At 39.0% G+C, this 26720-nt stretch overlaps 1 protein-coding gene across 1 annotated transcript in view; it reads left to right on the plus strand.

The window, feature by feature from the left end:
- Positions 1–22826, plus strand: part of col4a1 (collagen, type IV, alpha 1) — a 76255-nt gene extending 53429 nt beyond the window's left edge. Inside the window, exons 32-52 of the mRNA XM_061723352.1 lie at positions 1156–1323; positions 2784–2873; positions 2980–3132; positions 3222–3320; positions 7332–7421; positions 9777–9916; positions 10006–10132; positions 10230–10310; positions 11360–11458; positions 11571–11621; positions 12640–12825; positions 12915–13048; positions 13176–13248; positions 13558–13629; positions 13707–13835; positions 13918–14016; positions 15544–15756; positions 15840–16017; positions 17660–17774; positions 20986–21158; positions 21246–22826. Of these exons, the coding sequence (XP_061579336.1) occupies positions 1156–1323; positions 2784–2873; positions 2980–3132; positions 3222–3320; positions 7332–7421; positions 9777–9916; positions 10006–10132; positions 10230–10310; positions 11360–11458; positions 11571–11621; positions 12640–12825; positions 12915–13048; positions 13176–13248; positions 13558–13629; positions 13707–13835; positions 13918–14016; positions 15544–15756; positions 15840–16017; positions 17660–17774; positions 20986–21158; positions 21246–21327 (2552 nt within the window). The 3' untranslated portion in view covers positions 21328–22826. The remainder of the gene's footprint in view (positions 1–1155; positions 1324–2783; positions 2874–2979; positions 3133–3221; positions 3321–7331; positions 7422–9776; positions 9917–10005; positions 10133–10229; positions 10311–11359; positions 11459–11570; positions 11622–12639; positions 12826–12914; positions 13049–13175; positions 13249–13557; positions 13630–13706; positions 13836–13917; positions 14017–15543; positions 15757–15839; positions 16018–17659; positions 17775–20985; positions 21159–21245) is intronic.
- Positions 22827–26720: the final 3894 nt, after the last annotated feature.

Genomic DNA, 26720 nt, shown 5'->3' on the forward strand with positions numbered 1-26720 from the left:
CAGATCTCTACATCATTCACCTGCAATCCTGTGGAACTCCTTGATGGCTTGGACAGGTTTATGATAGGCTTGCCACCTGTCCCTTGAAATACGGAATTGTTCCCTAATTGGGAATTAAAAGTTGCGTTCCGTATTGAACCAATACAGACACATATTATGCTCTTATTTATTTATGTAATAATATACAGGTGGAGGTCAGAAAATTTGAATATATTGCAAAACTTCATTCGTAGTAAATTCAACTTAAGGTGAAACAAATATTATTTCCCACTACATGCAAAGTGAGATATTTCAAGCCTTTATTTGTTATAATTTTGATGATTATGGCTCACACTTTATGAAGACCCCAAATAAAAAAAAAAAAAAAAATTTGAATATATTATGAAATCAATAAACAATTCAATCATCAAAATTATAACAAATAAAGGATTAACATATATTGCTTTGCCTGTAATGAGACTATGTATAATGTACATGTATTACACGGTCTGATAACCATCTCCCGACGAATATTTAATTTTCTGCGCATTAATGCTGCACCTTCATCAATTGGGTCTTCATCAAAAGGACATGCCATGTTCGTGACAATGGACTTCTAATATATATACTGACTCTGTTTTTAATGACAGACGGCAGAACTTCGCCAAAACTCGCCTGCTGACTGAATGAATGAGGAAATGAAATGTGCGTGCTGCTCTGAAAGAGGCGGAGACGCAGAGAAACTCCAGGTTTCACGATATAAACCTGGTCCCGACCAGGTTAGGTTCAGAGCGTCTGTTACTACGGTAACTGACCGAGAGCTTAAGTTACCCCTCTTTGTGAAACAGGCTAGAGTTACTCCTCTTTCTCTGGTTTGAGTAACCTCCCTTTGTGAAACGGAAAACTCAGAGTTTCCCTCATTTCAGGGTTAACAGACTCAGAGTTTTCACTAAACCTGCTTTGTGAAACGGACCCCAGATCTCCATCATTCCCGATCACAATGACAGAGATGTCTAAAGAAGACACGTTCATGATCACGACAGTAATGTTAACCTGTTACGATGGCGTGTCATCTTACAATGCCAAGAAAAAGAGAAATGAGCCTTTGATGCTCATTCTTGATCTGTCCCTCAGACTGTCAACTACTTGTGTGTGTATTGTGTGTATTTCACATAGGTGGGATCGGTTCCAAGGGAGATAAGGGCTTCCCAGGTCTTCCTGGTCTCGACATGCCGGGCCCTCAAGGCGAGAAGGGAACCCCTGGTTTCCCAGGAATTCCAGGTTTTAAAGGACTCCCCGGCCCGCCAGGCTTATCGGGCAGAGACGGACTCATCGGAAACGAAGGTGAGACCATATCAGATTCACTATGACTACGTTTACATGCAGTCAAAATTGGGGTTACGGTCAATATTTCGGTTACTGAAACATTCAGAATATTCCGTTTACATGCGTGTGCAAACAGGGTTATCCCTGTATACATGGTAATTGTAATCATTTGGGATTTCTCCATCAAACCAGCGACGTACGGAGAACGTCATAACGCATTTCCCGTCATTTCTGCTTTTTCCTCCTATATCCAAATTCAAAACAACCAATATGACCCCTGGGTTACTCCTTTTTAAAACCCGAATATTCGGTCATGTAAACGCCAAACGGGATATCCCGATCAAACGGAACATGAATTTGTTTTCTGCACATGCTCTGTTCGCAAGGAATCCTGGTCTTTTGAGTCCAGGAAGTTCTTATAAACACGGAGAAACGCAAGACCACGCCACACTTTTGGAGTGAGGAGGAGACTAATCACTTCATAAATGCAATGAAGGATATGAACATTTCTGCATTTGTAGACGGTAGAAAGTACCGGGATAGCGAGATTTAAAAGAAGGTGAGCGAAAAGTTGCGCAAAGCAGCATTTGTTTTGAATTTGGATACAGGAAGAAGAAGCGGAAATGACGGGAATTGCGTCATGATGTTCTCCATGCGTCGCTGGTTTTATGCAGATATCCCAAATGATTAATTACCATGCATACAGGGATAACCCTGTTTGCTCACGCATGTAAACAGAATATTCTGAATGTTTCAGTAACCGGAATATTAGCAATAACCTAGGGCTGGGCGATATGGACCAAGTCATATCTCGATATTTTCTAGCTAAATGGCGATACTCGATATATATCGATATTTTTTCTGTGCCTTAATTGGGGTTTCCCCCAAAGCATTATAGCATAGCATCTCTGTTAGCTTCATTTTTTTCTAAGGCAAACCCTTAAAAAAACAGTCAGTTTTAATACAAAGCCTCGTGCCAAATGTCACACAGGTACCTTTATTAACAGAGGTCTGCACAATATCAAAATGTATAAAACAAATGAAATAAAAATAAACTGCCTGCATATATAGAATAAAAATGCTTCTTGAATAAAATAAAACAAATATCCCTTTCCTCCATAACAATTAAATTAAAATACACTGTACAATTAATACAATGTAGACAGTAACAGGCAGACTTTTCCACTGAGGTTGACAGTTAAATAACAAAACATTTGTGCAAATCTCAAATAAAACATTCAAGTCAATTTGTCACAAAATAAGCTATATCAAAATCATTAAAAAAAAAAATTCTAAAAAAAAAAAAAAAAAAAATTTTTTTTTTTTTTTTTAGAAATCGATATAAACGATATTGTCTCGTACGATATCGCGTTTGAAAATATATCGATATATATTAAAATCTCGATATATCACCCAGCCCTACTGTGTGCTGTCCTGAGCCTGTTCGAAAGCATCTTAACCTCTCTCAACCCTTTTAGGTCCTAAGGGTGAAATGGGTGTGATGGGAACACCAGGGTCACCTGGATATCCTGGACTTCCAGGCAACCCCGGCTCTCCTGGCGAGAGAGGTGAGATATGCCCACTAAGAAACTCTCACTCGCCTTAAACTATCACTTTCTTGGAGTTTCTTCAGCTTTAACGGCCCAACTCTTTCTGTCCCGTTCTTCTTCTCAGGGGATCCTGGTCTCACTGGACCGAGAGGAGAAATCGGAGGATTTGGCACTAAAGGTGAAAGGGGATCTCAAGGTAGCCCTGGACCTCCTGGGAATATGTCTGAGACCGAAATGGTGAACATGAGGGGGGAGAAGGGCAACCCTGGAGACCCAGGTAAACATCAACCTTCTCCTTGGAAATCTGCACCAGACCAACCCGGCCGTGATTCTGTGTTGTGAACATGCACCTGACTGCTCCACCAGGTGTGCGCGGCGACACCGGAGAGAAGGGCCACATCGGGATTGCAGGGGACCCAGGAATGCCTGGCAAAGACGGAGAACCTGGATTACCTGGAAAACCGGGTAAAGTACCAACCGAGCTCTTTGTTTATAATCCCTGGAGTCTTCTTGGCAGTCGTAGCCCAGATCTAGCCGTGGTTCAGTGGCGGTTCGTTGGTTGATCGGGGGATGCACCACCACTCAACTCAACTTTATTTATAAAGCACTTTAGAAAAACCACATACGACAATTTACAAAAAATAAACACTAAAATAATTGTTTATTGTTTTTGATTTGATTGATTTGAGTTTTTTTATTTCATTTGGATACAACATAATACAACATAAAAATAGTCCAATATTTTAAATGGCCTCAAGTCAGGAGGTTTTATACAAAACAAAACTAGTAATTTAGATTCAAACATTGAAAAAGAATGGATATATTGGACAAGTAACAGAGGTATCTAGACAAGAAGCAAAGACAAAAAAAAACAAAGATGAAAACAAAACAAAAAACATACTATAAATTGCAAGGAGTGATAAATTAAGTGGTTTTTGGCAAGAGACTGTACAGCGCGGAGAGCAGAGGTTAAGAGTAGGGTGTGTAAAAAATAAAAATAAAAATTTTTAACATACCAAGTGGCTTACAGGGCACCTGGTATGCATGTGGTGCTGCTTCACCACACTCCTCGGCTAAAACGACGGCTTTTAAAACGAATTAAAAACAATAACTAAGAACAAACCATAAAAACCCTAAAACAGGAGCAGAGTCTCATGCAGGGTTAAAAGCCAAGGAATAAAAAAGGGTTTTAAGACGAGTTTTAAAAATGGACAGTGAGGAGGCATGTCTAATGCTTAAAGGGGACCTATTATCGCATCTAATTCCTATTTTAAACAGGCCTTGAATGTCTTAAAAACAAGCTTTTGATTGTTTTTGCTAAATAAATTAGAAATTCAGCCTCTAAACCATGTCTTTATCATCCCATTCTCTAACCTCATTATCTATGCTGGATTCTGAGTGGGCGGGGCTTTGATAATGAGGCTCTGTGCTGATTGGCTGCCTGAATGACGCAATACACCGCTACGGAAAAATGGCGTAAGCTCCGGCCGGCAGAGTTGTTGTTGTTGTTCCGGCCAGAGTTAGTTGTGGGCGTGGTTTCACGGATCGGAGGCCAACCTATGCAAATCGCATTTTCGTTACGTAACGAAAGGGCCTGAGAGGTAAAGCAGGGCCAGACCATTTAAAGATTTAAAAACAAATAAAAGAATCTTAAAATTGACTCTAAAATGCACAGGCAGCCAGTGGAGGGAGGCTAGGATGGGAGTTATGTGCTCCCTCTTACGTACTCCAGTTAAGAGGCGAGGGTTTTGCACCAACTGGAGACGTGCAATGGAGGACTGACTGACTCCAAAATAAAGTGCATTACAGTAATCCAGCTGAGATGTAATGAAGGCATGGATTACTGTTTCAAAGTGCTGTTGTGCAAGGAAGGACTTCACCTTTGCCAGCTGTCTAATAGGAAAAAAGCTGGACTTCACCACAGCACTAATTTGCCGATCTAGTTTAAAATCACTGTCCACTGTCTTAAAACCCAAGTTTGTGACTGTGGGCTTTAAATAATCTGCCAAAATGCCCAAGTCAACAGGGAGGGGTTTACAAGGGCCACGGGGACCCAGAGGTGGGTAGAGTAGCCAAAGATTGTACTCAAGTAAAAGTACTGTTACTTCAGAATAATTTGACTCAAGTAGAAGTAAAAAGTAATCATCCAAATAATTACTTGAGTAAAAGTAAAAAAGTACTTGGTGAAAAAACTACTCAAGTACTGAGTAACTGTTGAGTAACGTCTGATTTATTTTTTTAACACAACCATTCAAACAGACAAAAGTATAAAATAATCATCTTCAGGCAAATTAAATCAATAAAATAATAAAATAAATTAAAATTAATAAAAAAATAGCTTAAATTAAAATAATCTTAAAGTAAATTCAAGTACTTTAATAAAATAAATAAAATTAAAATGAAAAATAAATTAAGCACAAGTAGCACAAAATTTCAAGCCTTTTCTTTTTTAACCAGGCAGAACTAGAACAAACATGAACTCATAGAAACTCTGTGTGTGTTTGCGTCTGTGTAAATGTGACAAAACATGCAAAAACAAACATTTTTCCCAAACAATCCCCTAGTGATGTCATGAGATTGACGCGTACGCGGATAAAAGGGATAAAAGAAAAGTAACGAACTCAACGTAGCCTAATGTAGCGGAGTAAGAGTAACAGTTTCTCCTTCACAAATCTACTCAAGTAAAAGTAAAAAGTATAGTGATTCAAAACTACTCCCAAAAGTAAATGTAACGGAGTAAATGTAACTGGTTACTACCCACCTCTGCTGGGACCAAACACCATCAAAGTATTTACAACGCTCCAGAGCAGTTGTCATGACTGATCTGACAATTTAAGCTCCCTCGGTCTTTCATCGTCCAATCAGCATAAAGCCATGCCGTGGTCCCGCCCCTTTGGGCCGATAGCAAAGGTTCAAAATCGCACAAGATCTCCCCCATAGACTCTTATGTATGTATATCAGGTTGGGATTTATTTATTTTTTCAAGCTTCAGGCGCTTCAAATGGCATCACTACAGGTTCCCGGAGAGCTCATACTTTTTAGCCTGAGTAATAATGGGCGCCAGTACTAAATTTACATCAAACAAGTTTCTGTAAAGAGTGGGAGATCGTACAATTGCTGGTTTTCCAACAGCAGGTGTGATGAGGATTTCTTATTAACTGTAATGATCCTGTTATTCCACAAGGGGGCACCACAAGGAGCCAAATTGGTGGTAAATGTCTTCCAGCAGTAATAAGGTGATGGGGCCTTTGCTGTGGCTACCCTCACACATAAGATGTGACCCCAATATTTCCACCTTTAAGTCTAGATTAAAAACTCACCTCTATTCACTAGCTTTCCCAGCCCCCCCAGTCTGGGTTTTTAGGTCAAATTGGTGATTTATCTGTTGTCACTGAATGTCCTTTCTTTCTTTTTATCATGTACAGCACTTTGGTCAGGAATATCTGTTTTAAATGTGCTTTATAAATAAATTTGACTGACTTACCTACTAACAAATTTGATTATGGGATTTTGATAGTTTTATTGGTCATTTTGTCATATTATAGTCACACCTTAACTAACTTCAGCTGGAATATTGTTATACAGGTATGACCACAATGTATGTATATAATATATATATATATATATATATATATATATATATATATATATATATATATATATATATATATATATATATGTATATGTATATATATATATATATATATATATATATATATATATATATATATATATATATATATATATATATATATATATATATATATATATATATATATATACAGGACTGTCTCAGAAAATTAGAATATTGTGATAAAGTTCTTTATTTTCTGTAATGCAATTCATTACAAATCAACTGAAATATTACAAGCCTTTTATTATTTTAATATTGCTGATTATGGTTTACAGTTTAAGATTAAGATTCCCAGAATATTCTATTTTTTTGAGATAGAATATTTGAGTTTTCTTAAGCTGTAAGCCATAATCAGCAATATTAAAATAATAAAAGGCTTGCAATATTTCAGTTTATTTGTAATGAATCCAGAATGTACGACATTTTTGTTTTTGTAATTACAGAAAATCACAATATTCTAATTTTCTGAGACAGTCCTGTATATATATATATATATATATATATATATATATATATATATATATATATATATATATATATATATATATATATATATGTATGTATATATATATGTATATATATATATGTATGTATATATATATGTATATATACATATATATATATTTATATATATATATATATATATATATATATATATATATATATATATATATATATATATATATATATATATATATATATATGTATATATACATATACATATACATATACATATATAGTTTGTTTGCTTTTTCAGTTTTGCTTTCTGTCTGATAGATATTTGTTAGACATTTTTATGCCTGTCTTTAACGTGATACCTCGATGCTGCTGATGTTCCTCAGGTGAAAAGGGAGACCTGGGCTATCCCGGAGAGCCCGGCAGTCTGGGACAACCGGGAACGAAAGGCAGTGTGGGCGAGATGGGAGTGCCAGGTAAAAACACACACATCAAACACTACATTCACGTGAAAGAGTGTGTTCTCACACACGCTGGATACCGGGTCACTGTCCTGGGAAGCAGCTGTAAAACGAGCGAGCCAAAAGGCAAATAGAGCTTACACTTACAACAGGCAAGCTGATTTGAATGGTGTTTCTGACAAGATTAAAGATCGGTAGGAACTTTTATCTACTGTACATGCCACAAATAAACCAGGATGAGCCCCTGATCATACTTTTAGGAGTGTACTTTTTACTAAAGGACCATTGCAGAATATTTGAAAACACACAAAAGCTAACGTCCAGCCACACACAGCCTGCGATTGTTCGAGTACAACCAGTTTGGAAACATGACGTTCAGTCCTGCAGCAAGAGAAACATCGTTGGCTGTATTCTGACTACTTACTGTTTGTTCAGTTGCTGCTGTTCTTATTTGATATACGATAACAAGGATGTCATAAAATCACATCAAATGCATTTTTATAAAAAACAAATACATAATGCACTGACCCGCCCTCCCAAAGAAGAACATTTACTTTAATTTGTGACTTTAAGTCTGAAATATTGCAGCGCTGCATATTCTTTAAATGTCAGAAGCTTCTCATTCTTTAAACATTCATGTGGGAAGATTCACCCCTTAGACGTGAAGAATGACCCACGTTACTCTGCATCAGAAGGAGGGATTCATTGATTTTTCTGCATGAAGAAAAACAAAATAACGGCGTCCAAGAAGTGACTGGGAAATAACATTTTTGAGTTTAGGATATTGTAGGAGGCTAGTTTAATTATGCCTTGATCTTTGTTTATTAATTGTTTGTGTTGTATTTATTTATTTTAGTTTTTTCTTTCTTTTCTTATTTTATTTTATTTAAATTTTAATATTTGATATGGCATATGATATGATATTGTGAGGAAGAGACAGGGCTAAATAAGCGTTCTGCTTCCTCCTGTTCCCTCTCCAACACATTATTTTGCTGTTGTTCTTTATTTCTGGATGAGACTGTTAAATTGTTTTGCTTTCTTGATATTTTGACGCTTTTAATTTGATGGTGATTTGTTGTTGTTCGAGATAAAGCCAACAATAAACAATACATAAACAATAGGCCTGTGTTGAAAAAAATCGATCCTCATATTAATTCCTTAAAATCCATTCGTATGCCTAAAGATGTTTTTTTATTTTTTATTATTACATTTTCGCCCGGTGAATTTTAATCCAACTAGTTGCGTCATTTAATTCACGCATGCATGTGGTTATGGAGGACCAAAACTACCATAATTAAAAATAAAAGCAGAAATATATATATTTTGTTTTTCCTTTTCCTTATACATGCATTCTTTGTTTCTACATTCCCTCATCGCCTCTTTTTACTTTACATTATGCATTTCTGCCTCAATATGCAAATGAGGAGGGCGGTCCTTCCTGGTCCAACTCAATAAATGGGAAGGATCCTGCTTCTTCCTGAAAAAAAGAGGAGACGAGGGAATGTAAAAACAAGGAATGCATGTATAAGGAAAAGGAAAAACCAAATCTACATATTTCTCCTTTTGTTTTTAATTATGTCAGTTTTGGTCCTCCCAACATGGTGTGAAACTATCAAATAATGATCATGGCGTCAAGTTGAATACTAGTGAATACTAGTATTAATATCTTTCATAACTACACAGTCATGTAATTCAGGTAACAGCTCAAAAAAACATTTTTAATAACAAAAACCTAAATACAGGACTGTCTCAGAAAATTTGAATATTGTGATAAAGTTCTTTATTTTCTGTAATGCAATTAAAAAAACAAAAATGTCATACATTCTGGATTAATTACAAATCAACTGAAATGTTGCAAGCCTTTATTATTTTAATATTGCTGATTATGGCTTACAGTTTAAAATTAATATTTCCAGAATATTCTAATTTTTTGAGATAGGATATTTGAGTTTTCTTAAGCTGTAAGCCATGATCAGCAATATTAAAATAATAAAAGGCTTGCAATATTTCAGTTGAGTTGTAATGAATCCAGAATGTATGTATTTCTTTAATTGCATTACAGAAAATCACAATATTCTAATTTTCTGAGATAGTCCTGTATATATCAGATTGAATCGAATCGTGATAATCAATCAAGAATCTTAAGAATCGGAATTGAATCGATTCTTGCCATTTGAATCGATCCTCAGCCCTAAGCATTCAGTCATTCAGTAAAGAGAAGCAGACTCGGCGGTGGTGAAAGTGTGTCTGGGGGAAAAACACTCCAGGTTTGATCTGGACCGGAGCGCCGGTGCAGCTTTGGATCCCCCACCTAAATTCAATCCGTCCCTGGAAGTAACATCTGTCTCGCTTGTCTTTGTGTTTCCGCAGGTCCGGTCGGCCCCAAAGGTACGAAAGGAGATAGTGGCACACCAGGTCATCCGGGATTCCAAGGTACGGGCGGTGACAAAGGAGACCAGGGAACGGCTGGAGAGCCGGGCATCGGGGTTCCAGGATTTCCGGGGGAGAAGGTAACCTGAAAGTTAGAAGTAGAAACGTTTACTCGTAGACAGTTATGAGCCTGTCTGAAGGTTCACTTCTCCGTCTTCGACTCGTGCAGGGTCTGAGCGGCCAGCCGGGATTCCCGGGGACACCTGGAGAGAAGGGTGAGAAAGGTTACGGGGGAATGCCCGGAAAGCCCGGACATGAAGGATCCAAGGGAGACAAAGGAAGCATTGGCTTTCCAGGTCAGAGCTCTCAACTTCAACGAACTGTAATCATGAACTAGTATATTTCCTTTGTTTTTTGGGTCTCCTCTTATGCCTCTTTGTGCGTGTTGTGCAGGTCAGGCAGGCAGACCGGGAGAGAAGGGCGGCCCTGGGCTTCCAGGGTCTGCAGGAGAGGCCGGTCATGACGGCCGTCCCGGTAAGTGAACCAAACATTTAGATCGAAGTTTGCTTCATTTCTCGTTTGTCAGACTTTATCTTGTGAAAAGAGTTCAGTCTGAGAAATAACTGAAAACATGAACCTGACATGAAACAGCAAGCAAAACCTGCTGCTTCTCAAACCGCTCACGCCGGGGGGAATCTCAGAAACTGGGGACTTGTCCCAGGAACCCAGATTTCTGTTGCCAGGGGGTAGGAATGGGCGATATTTTGCCGTTCACGATATACCGCCGAAAAAATTCCCCACGGTAAGAATTTGTCATCTCGCGGTAAAAGCGATACATTCTCGTTGATGACGTTTTTGTGCAACAAACATGGCAGAAGGAGCTCGTTGTTAAACGAGGCTCCAGCTCCAGCTCTGGAACTGGTTTGGATTTAAAAAGAGTGACGAGGAGCAAACATCATCTATTATAAACAGAGTCTGCAAAAACAGAAGGAAAGAGTTGTTACATTTTGATATAACGTTTGACTATTACGAAAAAAAATTGCAATAGTATCTAATTTGTGGCATGTTCCAACCACAGGTTAATTTGCACATTTTATTTATATTAGAAGAGATCATCACTGATAGGATTTTATTTTCAGTGAACTTTTATTTACAGTATTTGTCCTGTTTCTTTATTTATCAGGTTGTATTTTTTTCTACTTTGTGATTTTAAAAGCTAAGAAAACAGAAGGACAATGGTACTTTTGCTGTTTGCACTGTTATCCCACTGTTTAAGCCATACAGTTTGAATAAATGTTGAATCTGTTCTTACATTTCAAACTTGTTTCATTTTGTAGTTTAGTAGCATTTAGTATTCTTTTAGAGCAGTGTTTCAGGGGCTCCAAAGACTGAATGTGGTGATAGATTTATAGTTAAAAAGGGGGAGTTGAATTGGTATTTTTTTTATCGTCATTTTTATCGTTATCGGGATAAATGCCAGAAATTATCATGATACATTTTCTTGTCCATACCGGCCATCCCTACCGGTGGGGTGAGGTTGTGACTCTGACCCGAGAACAACTGGTATTAACCTTGTTCTGCAGGTGAAGGTGGCCTGCAGGGACCCCCGGGACCCCGTGGAGAGAAGGGGGAGGCGGGTGTGGACGGTATTCCTGGATCTACGGGGGAGAGAGGAGACCCAGGTCGGTAAACGAGGAGTTAGGAATGCGCGGGATGAGGCGCATGCATTCATGTACCACCAGGGGTCCTCGGAGAGTTCAAGGTCAAACCTCTGATCTGCTTTCTCCTCTGTAGGTTTATCTGGTCAGGGTTTCACTGGGCCACCTGGAGATCTCGGTGTCAAAGGTAGGAATCTGTCCATCAATAATCAATCAATCAATCAATCAGCAGACAGTGTTTCATGATTTTTTTTTAAAAGAGGGAGGCTACAACCTCAGGGTCAGTTTAATTTTAAAGTTCTCAACAGACACTGAAGAGCTTCTGTATGTCGACCTATGGAGTGACACTGTGGAACAGCCTGAAAAAAATATATTATTTATATATCTATATCTCTATTAATATATACCGATTTATATGTAGATATGTCGATATATAGATTTATAGTAATTTTTATGTATATAATTGGAGGTAAATATATGAACCAGTGTATATAGAGCATATCTACTCTTATATAGTTATTCAAGTATATTGTTATACCATTGCTGTCTATTGTTCTCTATTATATTGTAGTATTATAGTAAAGTAATGATAATGTAATACCATGCATTATAATTACTTCTATTAGTACATAGATACATAGTAGCACAACTTAATGCTGGGCGTTTGTTTTGTTTTCTTTTGTTTGCCTTGATTTGCTTTGATTTTGACTATATTTATATATACATATAATCAGAATCAGAATCAGAATCAGAAAAGGGTTTATTGCCAAGTTTTCACACGAGGAATTTGTTATGGTGATTGGTGCAACACAATACAATTATAAAAACAAATATATAAGAGATAAAATAAAATGTATAAACAATAAAATAAAATGTAGACCAGAAATGTACAAAATGAGGTTTTAAAGTGCCGGGTGAGTCTGTACAAAAGTGACTTTTAATTGAGTATTATATCAATGTATTGAACAGTTATTGAAACTCGTCTTGTTATATATAAGAATGTTAGATGTAAGAATGTATGTAAGATTCAGGGGTAGGACTCGATAAGTGGTTACTTCATTCCTACTCCGTTTTGAGCATGTTGGTGGATCTATATATTTGTATTCTATTTTTTTACTTTTACTCTTTTTGTATCATGCATGTTTGAAATAAAATCTTCAAATCAAATGAAATCAAATGATGTGACTTCCTGTTTTCTCCTGCAGGTGACAAAGGTAGTCCTGGTTTCCCCGGCACCCCCGGCCACCCAGGTGTCCCTGGGATCAAAGGGGACAAGGGACTTCCAGGCCAGCAGGGAGTCCAGGGAGAGACCGGAGAGCAAGGTCTCCAAGGTGTCGCGATGGAAGGCCCCAAAGGAGAGAGGGGAGATACGGGACCTCCGGGCCAAGCAGGTACGGTGCCGTACATGACGTGAGCTCCGATCACGGACGAAGTTCAGCTAGTGGGAAAGGTTTTAAACCTGCCTGTGTGTTGAACCCAGGTGTCCGAGGAGAACCGGGTCCGGGTGGCCTGTCGGGTCGAGACGGTCTGAAGGGAGACAAAGGTGACCAGGGTCTCCCCGGTTTCCAGGGGGAGACGGGACGAAAGGGCGACTTCGGAGCTCCTGGGATGCCTGTATGTCGTGAGACGGCTCTTCATGTCGTCGTCTTTGCTTTGCCGATGAGTCTTTTAATGCTGCAGAACAGGTTTACGTGCGCGCTCACACGCTTGTTCCTCTGTTATTGTGTGTGTGTGTTGCCAGGGACAATCCGGCCTTCCAGGTATCGACGGGCAGAAGGGAGAGCGAGGATTACAGGGCGTTCCTGGCTTCCCAGGTGAGTCCATATGAGCACCGTCTGAAAACCGCTGCAGAACTTTACAGGTTATTTCATGTAAGTGATGTGCAGACCAGCACAAAAAAACTCTTGTAGCTCTTGTTGCTGATACACAAGAGAGCTACACGATACTTCCTCGAAATAATCAAATATTCCTTCAAATGACATTCAAACTGATATTTTACTAGAAAAAACGTCTCTGGTTAGTTTCACTTGTCAGAATGTAGATATTAAACTTTAAAAGGGTGATAAAAGCAGCTTGATGTAGTTGAAGTATTAAAATATCCCATCCCCTCATGCCAACTCTAGGTCCAAAAGGAGACTTCGGGGACGGTGGATTCAAAGGAGAAGTTGGAGACAGAGGATTCCCCGGAGAAAAAGGTAATTAATGCATTCATAAGCCGCTGAAAATTGTGTTTTTATATCTCGGTATGTTCTGATGAAACTGTTCCTATCAGGCACTGACGGTCCCCCTGGTCCCCCCGGCCCCCGGCAGATGGTCAAGGGAGATATCGGCTTCCCTGGAACTCAAGGTTTCACGGGACCTCAAGGCCCGTCGGGGTTCCCCGGACTGAAGGGACAACAAGGTGAGGTTTGGTTTTGCAACACCTTACTTTACACTTTCACCCTCGTGAATCGTTTTTAATGACTATCATGGTTTTCCCTCAGGTGTGAGCGGTATTTCAGGGCCTAAAGGTGAAGAAGGTCTCCCTGGATACCACGGTCAGTCGGGAGCCAAAGGAGAGCCCGGTCTGACGGGGCCGGAAGGTAAAAGCTGCCGGGGATGACGAGGCTTGTCTTTGTCTTTGTTGTGCGTTCACCTGCTCAACGTGTGGATTAATTCAATTCAATTCAATTCAATTTTATTTATACAGCGTCTATTACAACAGAACTTGTCTCTAGGATCTTTCCAGAGACCAGAACATAAACCCCCGAGCAATTATTACATAAACAATGGCAGGTAAAAACTCCCCTAGTGGGAGAAAAACCTTAAGCCAAACAGTGGCAAGAAAAACGCCCCTTTAAGAGGAAGAAACCTTGAGCAGGACGTGGATCATAAGGGGGGACTCTCCTGCCGGAGGCCAGCTGGGCAGAGCAGAAAAAGAGAAAACAGACAGATAGAATGAAGAACAGAGAAAGGAGAGACATTGACTGCGTTTACATGCAGTCAACCCTTTTCTAACTGGAATATTAACAATAACCCGGTTGCGCACGGCCATGCACACCAATAACCCCTTTGAATAACCGGAATTTACTCATATTCTGGTTTTTAAAAACCCGAATATAACCCCTGGGTTACTCCTTTTATAACCCGAATATTTGGTCATGTAAAGCCTAACGGGATTTCCCCATCAAAAGGAACATGAATTTGTTTTCTGCGCATGTTCTTTTCGCAAGGAATCGTTGGGTGCGTCCGAAATCCCGTACTAAAAAGTATATACTAAAAAGTATACTTAAATTTGGCACACTTTTGAGTAAATATGAGTAGTGTGCATTAATTCGGACGTACTATTAAGAGCGCACACGTCACTTCCTCCCTACGGCCACAGCAGCAGTAGCAGCACCGCTCTGCTATTTCCTGTTTATCCTGGCCGAAACAAGATGATATTATATAATATTATTATATACAAATATTATAATATTAATGTTATGTAATAATATTATTATACTTAATACATATATACTTATACTTATGACATATACGTATCACTTAGCAACCAAACGCCGCTGCATTGCATTGTGGGAAGTTTCTGCTCGGCTAGTGTCCATCAATCCACACTCAAAAAAATCTCCGGAATGAGTATGAATAGTACATACTATTGAGTACGTTCTAATGTTTCGGACGCACTTAAAAATCTCGCACACTCATTTTGCATACTCATTAGGGTGGAAGTATGCGATTTCGGATGCAACCTTGGTCTTTTGAGTCCAGGAAATACCTATAAACATGGCGAAACGCAAGACCAGGAGGAGACTAATCACTTCATAAATGTAATGAAAGATATGAACATTTTGTCATTTGTAGACGGTAGAAAGGACCACGATAGCGAGATTTACAAAAAGGTGAGTGAAAAAAGTTGTGCGAAGCAGGATTTGTACGAACGCCAGACCAGATATCCCAAATGATTAATTACCATGTATACAGGGATAACCCTGTTGGCCCACGCATGGAAATAGATTATTCCGAATGTTTCAGTAACCGGAATATTGACCTTAACCCGAATTTTGACTGCATGTAAACGTAGTCACAGACACAATGGCTAACTGGTGCAACGGATTACTCCATGTCCTCAGGACCGAGAGGACATCCTGGCCCCCCGGGACCCGACGGTGTTCCAGGTCAAGTGGGTCCACCAGGCCCCTCCTCCATGGAGCACGGTTTCCTGGTGACGCGCCACAGCCAGACGGTGGAGGTTCCCTACTGCCCCGAAGGGACCCGGCTCATATACGACGGCTACTCGCTGCTGTACGTGCAGGGCAACGAGCGCTCTCATGGACAGGACTTAGGTGAGCCGACAAGCGAGAGACACCACGGAAGAGACGAGCATGAAAAGGGGTGATGAGTTACGAGTCCCTTTGCTGTGTTTCAGGTACGGCCGGCAGCTGTCTCAGGAAGTTCAGCCCTATGCCCTTCCTATTCTGCAACATCAACAACGTGTGCAACTTCGCCTCCCGCAACGACTACTCGTACTGGCTGACTTCCCCGGAGCCCATGCCCATGAGCATGGCCCCCATCACGGGGGAGAGCATCAAGCCCTTCATCAGCAGGTGGGTTTCCGGCTGCGGCCTGGCGCCTCGGGCCCCTGGGACACCTCCTCATAGGGTTGCCACCCGTCCCGTAAAATACGGAATTCTCCTTTATTTCAGAAAAAAATGTTGCGTCCCTTATTGAACTAATACGGGATGCGATTTGTCCCGTATTTTCATTAACGCCCCATACACACGTCTGTCACACACACATCAACACTAAATTTATCAATAATGAACAAGATAAAACACAGGAAACATTAAGGCCAGCAAAATCTTTGTGGCGGGACAACTGGACCTGCTGCGTCTGTGCCCAGATCTTTATATGTGTGTGCCAGACAGCGGGGAGAACTCGGGCTTCACCTCCAGGTAGGGCTTGGGAATTGGGAATTAAAAGTTGCGTTCCGTATTGAACCAATACGGACATATATTATGCTCTTATTTATTGATGTCTTAATATACAGGTGAAGGTCGGAACATTTGAATATATTGCAAAACGTCATTCGTAGTAAATGTAACTAAAGGTGAAACAAATATATTATTTCCCCACTATATTCAAAGTGAAATATTTCAAGCCTTTATTTGTTATAATTTTGATGATTATGGCTCACAGTTTATGAAAACCCCAAATAAAAAATAAATTAGAGAATATTTTATGAAATCAATAAACAATTCCATCATTAAAATTATAACAAATAAAGGTTTAACATATCTTGCTTTGCTAGATAATATATTAGTTTCACCTTTTAAGTTGAATTATTGAAATAAATTAACTTTTACACCATATTCTAGTTGAATTATTGAAATAAATTAACTTTTACACCATATTCTAGTTGAATTATTGAAATAAATTAACTTTTACACCATATTCTAGTTTAATTATTGAAATAAAATTAACTTTTACACCATATTCTAGTTTAATTATTGAAATAAAATTAACTTTTACACCATATTCTAGTTGAATTATTGAAATAAATTAACTTTTACACCATATTCTAGTTGAATTATTGAAATAAATTAACCTTTACACCATATTCTAGTTGAATTATTGAAATAAATTAACTTTTACACCATATTCTAGTTTAATTATTGAAATAAAATTAACTTTTACACAATATTCTAGTTGAATTATTGAAATAAATTAACTTTTACACCATATTCTAGTTGAATTATTGAAATAAAATTAACTTTTACACCATATTCTAGTTGAATTATTGAAATAAAATTAACTTTTACACCATATTCTAGTTGAATTATTGAAATAAATTAACTTTTACACCATATTCTAGTTGAATTATTGAAATAAATTAACTTTTACACCATATTCTTCACCTGTAGGCTATATTATACATCTTGGCGGATGTGGACGTACGTAGCATAGGAGGCTATTTCAGTTGCTAGTATGGTTGTCTGTCTCTACAGTCATGAAAGTTCAATGCTATTAAAGCACTTTAAACTTTAAATAAAAGCATTTGGTTTTTTCATATAAAATAAACACATTTTTATTCAGTTTAGAAGTTTTGGGGCTTTTTTTTGGCTCCTGCTCTGCTGAAATCAGGGCGTCCCTTATTTCTATTTCTGAAAGGTGGCAACCCTACCTCTTCACCTCCTCACCTCCTCCTCACCTCCTCACCTCCTCCCCTGGTCTCCCCCGTCTCTGCAGGTGCTCCGTGTGTGAGGCGCCGGCCATGGTGATCGCCGTGCACAGCCAGACCATCATGATCCCGGCCTGCCCTCACGGCTGGGACTCGCTGTGGATCGGCTACTCCTTCGTCATGGTGAGCACCTCCATGAGAGCAGACTGGTTGTTTCCTGGTCTGGAACACTGTGTTTAATAAACTGCCAAGCAGGGAAGACATCAGCAATGATCTCTGAAAAAGCAAAAGCTGATCAGTCTGAAAAAAATGTTCTGCCTCGTTGGCGGCATAATTACGTTTGAAGTAGGACATAGCGTAATGTCACATCACGACTTTAGCCTACATCCATCACACGTAGCGCAGTCTTAGCTGATAAAAACACAGAAATGATGGTATTAACCATTAATATGTGTGCAGACAAGGTAAAAAAAAAACAAAAAAAAAACCCAGAAATGAATCAACGTTGAGCTTCACTCAGAGACTCGTGAAACAAGATTTTCGGAGCAGCAGAAGAGCGACAGTGCTGTGACAGCCACGTTAACTGTTACCAAGAAAACTTGAACACAGGCTGATCGTCGCTAGTCAAAATTGTGACGTCTTGTTGCCTTAATCTGACCGATATTTAAATTTTAACTGCCATGTATACACCTTAGCCGGGCTGTAGTCAAACCAAACTGAAGCTCTTGAGATCGAGCTTTTAGTGCCAGATAATGCATCCTAATACAAGTTATTCCTGCATGTATACCAACCCACGCTTAGCCGAGCTACTGACCGCCCCGGGACCCCCCCTTCTGGAAGTGACGACACCACGAAAACTAGAATATCAACACAGTACACCAATGCAAAAGTGCATGTGGCGCCACCTAGCGTCGCAGAGTCAATAATCGATTTTCTTCTTGTGCATGTACAAGACTGTTTCAGAAAATTAGAATATTGTGATAAAGTTCGTTATTTTCTGTAATGCAATTTAAAAAAACAAAAATGTCATACATTCTGGATTCATTACGAATCAACTGAAATATTGCAAGCCTTTTATTATTTTAATATTGCTGATTATGGATTACAGTTTAAGATTAAGATTCACAGAATATTGAAATTTTTTGAGATAGGATATTTGAGTTTTCTTAAGCTGTAAGCCATGATCAGCAATATTAAAATAATAAAAGGCTTGCAATATTTCAGTTGATTTGTAATGAATCCAGAATGTATGACATTATTGCATTACAGAAAATAAAGGACTTTATCACAATATTCTAATTTTCTGTGACAGCCCTGTATACTGGGATTTGTGGGAAACCCCAGTTTAATCCTTAGCTGGATTGTTGCCAATAGCTTGAATTAGATGTGCACGTAACCGCACTGAGTGAAATCTAGACGATCAGACCCGATTAACCCGATATTCAAAGGTAGATGTTTCCTAAAAGGCACTTCTGGGTATCAGGTTTGTAAAACATAGATGCCGAAGTAAATACAGATGAAACACAGGTGGTACACGAGCATTCAGCACTAATACTAGCTAATCAAGCTCGTGTGGGGTTTTAGGGTGAATGTGAATAACAAATGAAACACTACATCTGTACGTACAAAGGTAAGGAGTAGTTTTAGATAATTAATTAAGAAACAGCAGTCAAAGTTTATGACTTAAGTCAGACTTCTTGCTCTGATTTCTTTTTGGCTTTTCTTCTCCGTTTTCCATCAGGAGTTCTGATTTCCATGCACCATTAAAACCACAAAAGCTTTTTATTTATTTTTTTTCTACCTTTTTTTCTTTTTTTTTTCCAAAAAAGACAAAAAAAAAAAAATACACCAAAGGTCTCAGTGCAGGCGTGTCTCTCTCAGAGTCGTCCAGAGCAGCAGTCGGAAGCTAAAATAAAATCAAATCAGTTTATTTAGATGGGACAATGCATATAAATGAACACTACATTATAAGCACTGAAAATACATCAGATTTTAGCAGAAATGCTAGTTTCCACCCGCAGCCCCCCCAGAAAACATAAAAACAAAATCAGTCAAATCAGTCAAACAATACAATCAAACAAGGGAACAAACATAAAACATACATAGTAGCAAAATAGATTTAGCAGCATTTAAAAACAGTATGGAGACACGTCGGTGGTTCTGAGCGTGTTATTTTTTTGTGTAACTTGTGTAACTAGTTTTGATGCCTTGAAAAAGGTCTATGACCGAAACGTTGGCCCAATAAACAAGAGTACGGTGAGGAGAAGGTGTGCGGGAGTTTTTTTTTTTAATTGGCTGCAGCTTTCCTCCTCCGACGCACCTTTCTGCATATCCGGTGTGCTAAAAGTTTTCTACTTTGTGTAACTTGTAAAATAACATAGAAAAAAGAAATGTTATAATTTTTTAACTTAAAGGAGCATGAGGCAAGAATAAGAAATGAGACTCTCTAGCGCCACCCTTCGCCACGAAGGCCGTCGGGGGTACTGCAGCCAACAGTGAAGCCGGCACGGGAGAACGGGGAGAACGCGCATGCAGCGTCATGTGACGTCACATCCGCAGGACAGCAAGGGAAATTCCGGTCACAATTGCAGCACATTTTGCAGCACACAGCCTGTTCAAGGCAACGGAGAGATACGCTAGAGCAGGGGTCGGCAACCCAAAATGTTGAAAGAGCCATATTGGACCAAAAACAAAAAAAGACTTAAAATGAAGACAACACATGCTGCATGTTTCTATATTAGTTAGAACTGGGGGAATATTTTTTTTTCATTATGCACTTTGAGAAAAAAGTCAAAATTTCGAGAAAAAAGTCGAAATTTCAAGGAAATAGTCAAATTTTGTGAAAAAAATCAAAATGATGAGAAAAAAGTCGAAATGTCGAGAAAAAAGTCGAAATCTCAAGGAAAAAGTCAAAATTTGGAGAAAAAAGTCAAAATGACGAAATTAAAAAGGAAAGGAAAAAGGAAGAATAAAAGAGAAAAAAAGGAAAAAAGAAAAAAAAGAAGAAAAAAAAGAGAAAATAAGGAAAAAAAAGAGAAAAAAGAACAAGAGAAGAAAAAAAGGAAAAACGGAAAAAAAGGAAGAAAAAAAAAGAAAAAAGGTCAAACATTTTTAGAAAAAGCTCCAGGAGCCACTAGGGAGGCGCTAAAGAGCCGCATGCGGCTCTAGAGCCGCGGGTTGCCGACCCCTGCGCTAGAGCGCTCATTCTTTTTGGTTTGGAACGCTTCATCTGACATTATTACTAGAAAACTTAAAACGTATACGAATTTTTTTCATAAATCCTGCCTCAATCCTGCCTCATGCTCCTTTAAATTAGATCAAATTCAGCTGTAACGCCTTATGGATGTCACAGACACGTTGCTGATTGGTTTGCGTTGCCTGGTTTGGTTTGCAGCACACCAGCGCCGGCGCCGAGGGTTCGGGCCAGGCTCTGGCCTCCCCCGGCTCCTGCCTGGAGGAGTTCCGCAGCGCTCCCTTCTTCGAGTGTCACGGCCGAGGAACCTGCAACTACTACGCCAACTCCTACAGCTTCTGGCTCGCCACCATCGAGGACGACGAGATGTTTACGTAAGATTTAAAAACCAAACAACAGAACATCCTCTTTTGTTTCACTCCACCGATGCTCTGACCTGCGATTCTTCTTCTTCCCTCCAGGAAACCCATCCCCACCACGCTGAAAGCGGGCAGCCTCCAAACTCACATAAGCCGCTGTCAGGTGTGCATGAAGAGGACATAAACCCCCCCCAAGCCCCCCCTGCGTCCCTCAGTTCAGCGTGCATCAAGAAAACATCTGCGTCCTGGACTTGGCTTTACTTCCTGTTCTCGGAGGATGGTGCTATTTCTGCACGGCATGTGTGAGAGGAGAGGGACGCTGAGCAGCCAGAGACTGAACGTTACAAACCAAAACACAGAGACCAAGTGGCCGTTTGTTATTTTCTCTTTGCTCCGTGTAGAAACACAACCACGTCTCTGAATGGCGCCCAGTTTACTGCTGCACTGAGTTCACGCCCCTGAAACTGGTAAACTCGGGCCGTTTGTTGGGAGTCAGGTGCTATTGATATTTCACTTGTTTGCCTTTTCCTCCATGTTCTCCTTTTAATCTCTTTCACTTCCAGTACCACGTCATTCAAACGTATAACTACACATTATTATAGAGTTTCTCACCTTGTAACCTGTTTAAACCTACTAATGTTTCGGACGGGACTGACCACTGCTTACACACGTTTGTCGTTCGCCAAACCACCTTAACGTCGCAGACACATATATATATATATATATGCTGTCACTTTGTTGTAAATACAATGCATTCCCTTTTAACATAGTTAAACATACTCTCCTCAGGTTATTACTGTATTACTTTGTGTGTTATTAAGCCAATTTTTATTTATAAGAGCTCTGAGAATATGTTGGACTTGAGTTTATCAGTAATTCCATGTATCCAAAAACAGTGTTTCCATGTTAACGTAGATGACAGCACTGAGATAGCATAGACAGGTGTGCATGTGTGTGTGCAAGTGTGTATAAAAGTGTGTGTTGTGATGTCTGCAAGCATGTATAGTTACAAACCTGTTGTTGCAAATGAATGTGAAGAAATAGACAAAAAAAAAGGTTTTCTTCACCTTTATCCTAGAAGAGTGTGAATGACACCAGTGCAACTAGGGATTTACCAAATTTTTCTTCATCTTTGAGCCCAAAGAAATGCACATGTATATACACTGTACTAACATGTACTTGCAGCTGTGCTTGTGTATTTGGCTGCTCCCGTTTAAAAAAAAGAAGAAAAAGAAAATCCCATTTCATTTAGGGCGAGATGTACTTGTCATTAAGAGGGAAGGGTTGTTTTGTCAGTGCTGCAAGCACATGCAGTTCTTCACAGGTTCAAATGCTTTAACGGGCTCAAGTCAATGTTTTTTTGATTTGTTATTTCCTAACATTCAAAATTTAGAGATTCAGTTGATCCTGGAGCATCTCTTGTAAAAAGTTCCTGTCCAAAGTTAATGTATTGGAATGACTTCCACATTAATTGAAATCCTTATTATTTTTCATAATTGTGCTTATTAGTTAGTCATGGTTGTTATAAAATGTTCCAAAAGTACAGATAGCAATACCAGGATTCGACAGCAAAACAGTGATTATAAAAAAAAAACCCACAGCAAAACAAACTTCAGCAAGAGTTTATATTTATCCTCCATCTCCTGCCGTGTAATTCCTGCAATAAAAGATACAAGACTCTTATTCATTTATCAAAGGTGTAATTTTACTTTTAGTTTTCTTTCCCCCATTGCAGCAAATATGTGCTGCAGTATGGAGCCAAATCAAGGCCAAAAGTTTTGCTAATTTGAAAATAAAATTTGAACCTGAAAATTCATTTTTACAGTTTCAATTTTTTTTTTTTTTTCGGTATCAGATCTTTTTTTCAGGTTCAGAACTTTTTATTTCAGTTTCAAATCTTTTTTTTCAGTTTCAGATGCCACGCGCCCCACGCTACATCGGGGCCAAAAGTCTGAAACTGAAAAAAAAAGATTTGAAACTGAAAAAAAAAAGATTTGAAACTGAAAAAAAAGAAGTGAAACTGAAAAAAAAAAGATGTGAAACTGAAAAAAAAAGATTTGAAACTGAAAAAAAAGATGTGAAACTGAAAAAAAAAGATCTGAAACTGAAAAAAAGATTTGAAACTGAAATAAAAAGTTCTGAAACTGAAAAAAAGATCTGATACCGAAAAAAAAAATTTAAACTGTAAAAAAGAATTTTCAGGTTCAAATTTTATTTTCAAATTAGCAAAACTTTTGGCCTTGATTTGGCTCCATACTGCAGTACCCGTAAACTCCACAAGAGGGCGGCATCGTCCCACTTTGAAGGGAAGGCAGTCCCTCCACACAGCTGATTCAGCTCCACCCAGCTCTTCATTCTCATTTATTTATTTTTCATATATATATATTTTTTTTTTATTTTTTAATACCACCCTCTTGCAGGGAAGACATTGCACAAGCAGACTGGATATTGGGACGTGCAGCTTCCCCCGGCGAGATGCTGCCACCGCCTCAGCACCGCTGCTGGGACTGCGGCCAACGAACCCTTTCACCCCACAAAAACACAAAGGGATCGATTTGTTCCACGGAAGACCAGATAACCCTGCCTTTCAAGTCTGCTCTCGTCTTTCATTTATTGCTGGAATCCTATCCCTTGTTTCCTCTCCCGTCACCAGAGGCAAACAGAGCCCTTGACCCCCCGGCTCGTCTTCATAAACATGTCTGATAAGGCCTTGACTCTGCCCGGGGTGAGTGAGGTCACTGAGGTGGGAGAGCCGGACCGGGGAGGCCGCGCCGGAGGGAAAGGTCAGGTGTGACGGGTGTAAATGTTACGCCAGGTTATGCTCAAGAAAAGCCGCTGAACATCATCCACACGGAAATAAAACCAGCATAAAAAAAATAAGGAAACAGACATTTGACTCAAGTGTTGAGTCACATTTTTTTCCGCCGTTTCTATTTTAGTTCAAACTTGATTAGGATATTATTAGACGTTATCGAATGGGGTTGCGTGTCGAGCCAGACTGATCTCAGATCTCAGCCAGATAACGGTCACAAAAAGCCCGGGAACGCTGTTGTGAGCGCGTCTAATTTTATCCCAGTTTTACTCAGCGGAAATGCTTTTTCGGAGCGATCTTCCTAAATGACTTAATCAAATGAGCTAAGTAAAACATCCGCTCATCTTCTAATTAACTGTTCTTAATTTTAAGTTCCAAAAGTAACTAAATCAAGCAATTAACTAAAAAAAAAAAAAAAAAAAAAGTTATCTAATCGCACTGATTTAATGTAACTTACTGTCAAACATGTTTTATAAATATTAACTGAGCTTTAGCTTTTCTGCATTTCTAAACAAACTGGCACAAGTTAAAAGATCTATAATTAACTTAAAGCAGAGTCGTTTGTTTTAATTTAATCTCCGCCGCCTGGTTTCGCAGCTTTAAGGGCCCTTGAGCTTTTAGAAATACTCGCTTTGATGCAGCACTTGTGTTTCCAGCGTGAGGCGGTGGGTGAAATCAAATATGGCATCGCTGGAATTCCCGCTGATAACATTAATGCCAGGCATGTGGTTAAGGTCACTTCTTAGCCATGCTCAGGAGCTTTAAAAGGTTTAACCCCTTTAAGTAATTTAATCCTATATTTGTTTGCTAACATCAGCTAAATTGAGAGACGCAACTTAAGGGGTAAGCATCACCTCCGGAGAGCCGGGGCTGGTGCCGTGGAGGTAATCCGTCGGTGATGTCACACGGATGGCAGAGACACAAACTGCAACTGGATCAGATGACACTTTGATAAAGGTGTTATTTGTTTGAGGTCTGCAGGCTGCATTTAACTGCCGGCTCCGAAGCAGAAATATGACATTTACAGGACTGTCTCAGAAAATTAGAATATTGTGATAAAGTTCTTTATTTTCTGTAATGCAATTAAAAAAACAAAAATGTTATACATTCTGGATTCATTACAAATCAACTGAAATATTGCAAGCCTTTTATTATTGTAATATTGCTGATTATGGTTTACAGTTTAAGATTAAAATTCCCAGAATATTCTAATTTTTTGAGATAGGATATTTCAGTTTTCTTAAGCTGTAAACCATGATCAGCAATATTAAAATAATAAAAGGCTTGCAATATTTCAGTTGATTTGTAATGAATCCAGAATGTATGACATTTTTGCATTACAGAAAATAAAGGACTTTATCACAATATTCTAATTTTCTGAGACAGTCCTGTATATAAATGTATTTATGAATCAACGTCAGATCTCGGTGTTCCTGCACTTTGACGAGCTGTGCTTTTCCAGAAGGTGTTTATGGTGCAGCGCGGGATTGTGGTTGGAGGTTTGCCCGGCCGTGACCTTTCCTTTGAGAAGATCACGTTTGGAAGCCTCCACCTCCTCCTCCACCGCCTCCACCTCCACCACCTCCTCCACCGCACCCCTCGACATCTTCAACTGGGCCAAATACAGATTAGCTTGCAACAGAGAACCCGCCAGGGGTCACGCAGAGTAGCAGTTGCCGCCGTGAAACTTTTCATGCAGTTTCCCTTTTTCTTTTAAACCAGCATCACAGTCGATCCTTTAATCAAGTCTTCGGTTTATTTTTGGATAATACTTAGACGTCAGGGAGTAGTATGGATTCCAAAGGGAATAATATCACTGAAGTTTTTCGGTGGATAAAAAAACTATAAACCCGAACACATCAGGCTCCAAACGAGGCACATTATCTGACTGTAAACTTGCAGCAGCCATGAAACTTCTGCTTATGTGTTGTTTGAACACACGATTGGCTGGAACCTGCTGTGGATATTGGTTGGAGGTGTTTGTGGAAACCGTCGGCCCGAACATCAGAGGTGTCAAAAGTATTCACATTCATTACTCAGGTAGAAGTATAGATACTAGAGTTTAAAAATACTCCTGTAGAAGTTGAAGTATCAACTCAAGTTTTTTACTCAAGTAAAAGTATAAAAGTACTGGTTTCAAAACTACTTAAAGTATAAAAGTAAAAGTAATGTAAGGGGGGAAAAAGCCATTAAGGACAAAAGCCATTGAAAATGAATGTATCTTAGTATAATGCAAATATATTAAAGAAGCATATATGTGTACTATTGAGCATTAACATGTGTTTCAGAGAGCAGAAGATATGATGACTAGTTGCCTATAAGTATTGTAATGGTGCAAAAAGTGAAACTTCAGAGGCATGTTATCATTTATCCTAACCTTTATTGGAATGTACATCCAAGTTTAGTTGCAGGAATCTGAGGGAACGGATGTAAGAACAAAACTGGACAAGAACATCTGAAACAACCACAACCAAATTCACTCTATCCGGATGGAGCAATTTAACTGGATAGTTTTTTTTTAAAGGCCGAAATGAAACAGAGTAACAAGGCTGTTTTTAAAATGTAAGGAGTAAAAAGTACAGATAATTGTGTGAAAATGTAATGAGTAAAAGTAAAAAGTCGTCTAAAAATAATTACTCCAGTGAAGTATAGATAACCAAAATTTCTACTTAAGTAAGGTAACGAAGTATTTGTACTTTGTTACTTGACACCTCTGCTGAACATCCCCTCAGTGGTGAGAGGTGGAGCTATGAAGGTCCGCACCC

Source organism: Cololabis saira, chromosome 6, assembly GCF_033807715.1.
Source record: "Cololabis saira isolate AMF1-May2022 chromosome 6, fColSai1.1, whole genome shotgun sequence".
Taxonomy (NCBI): domain Eukaryota; kingdom Metazoa; phylum Chordata; class Actinopteri; order Beloniformes; family Belonidae; genus Cololabis; species Cololabis saira.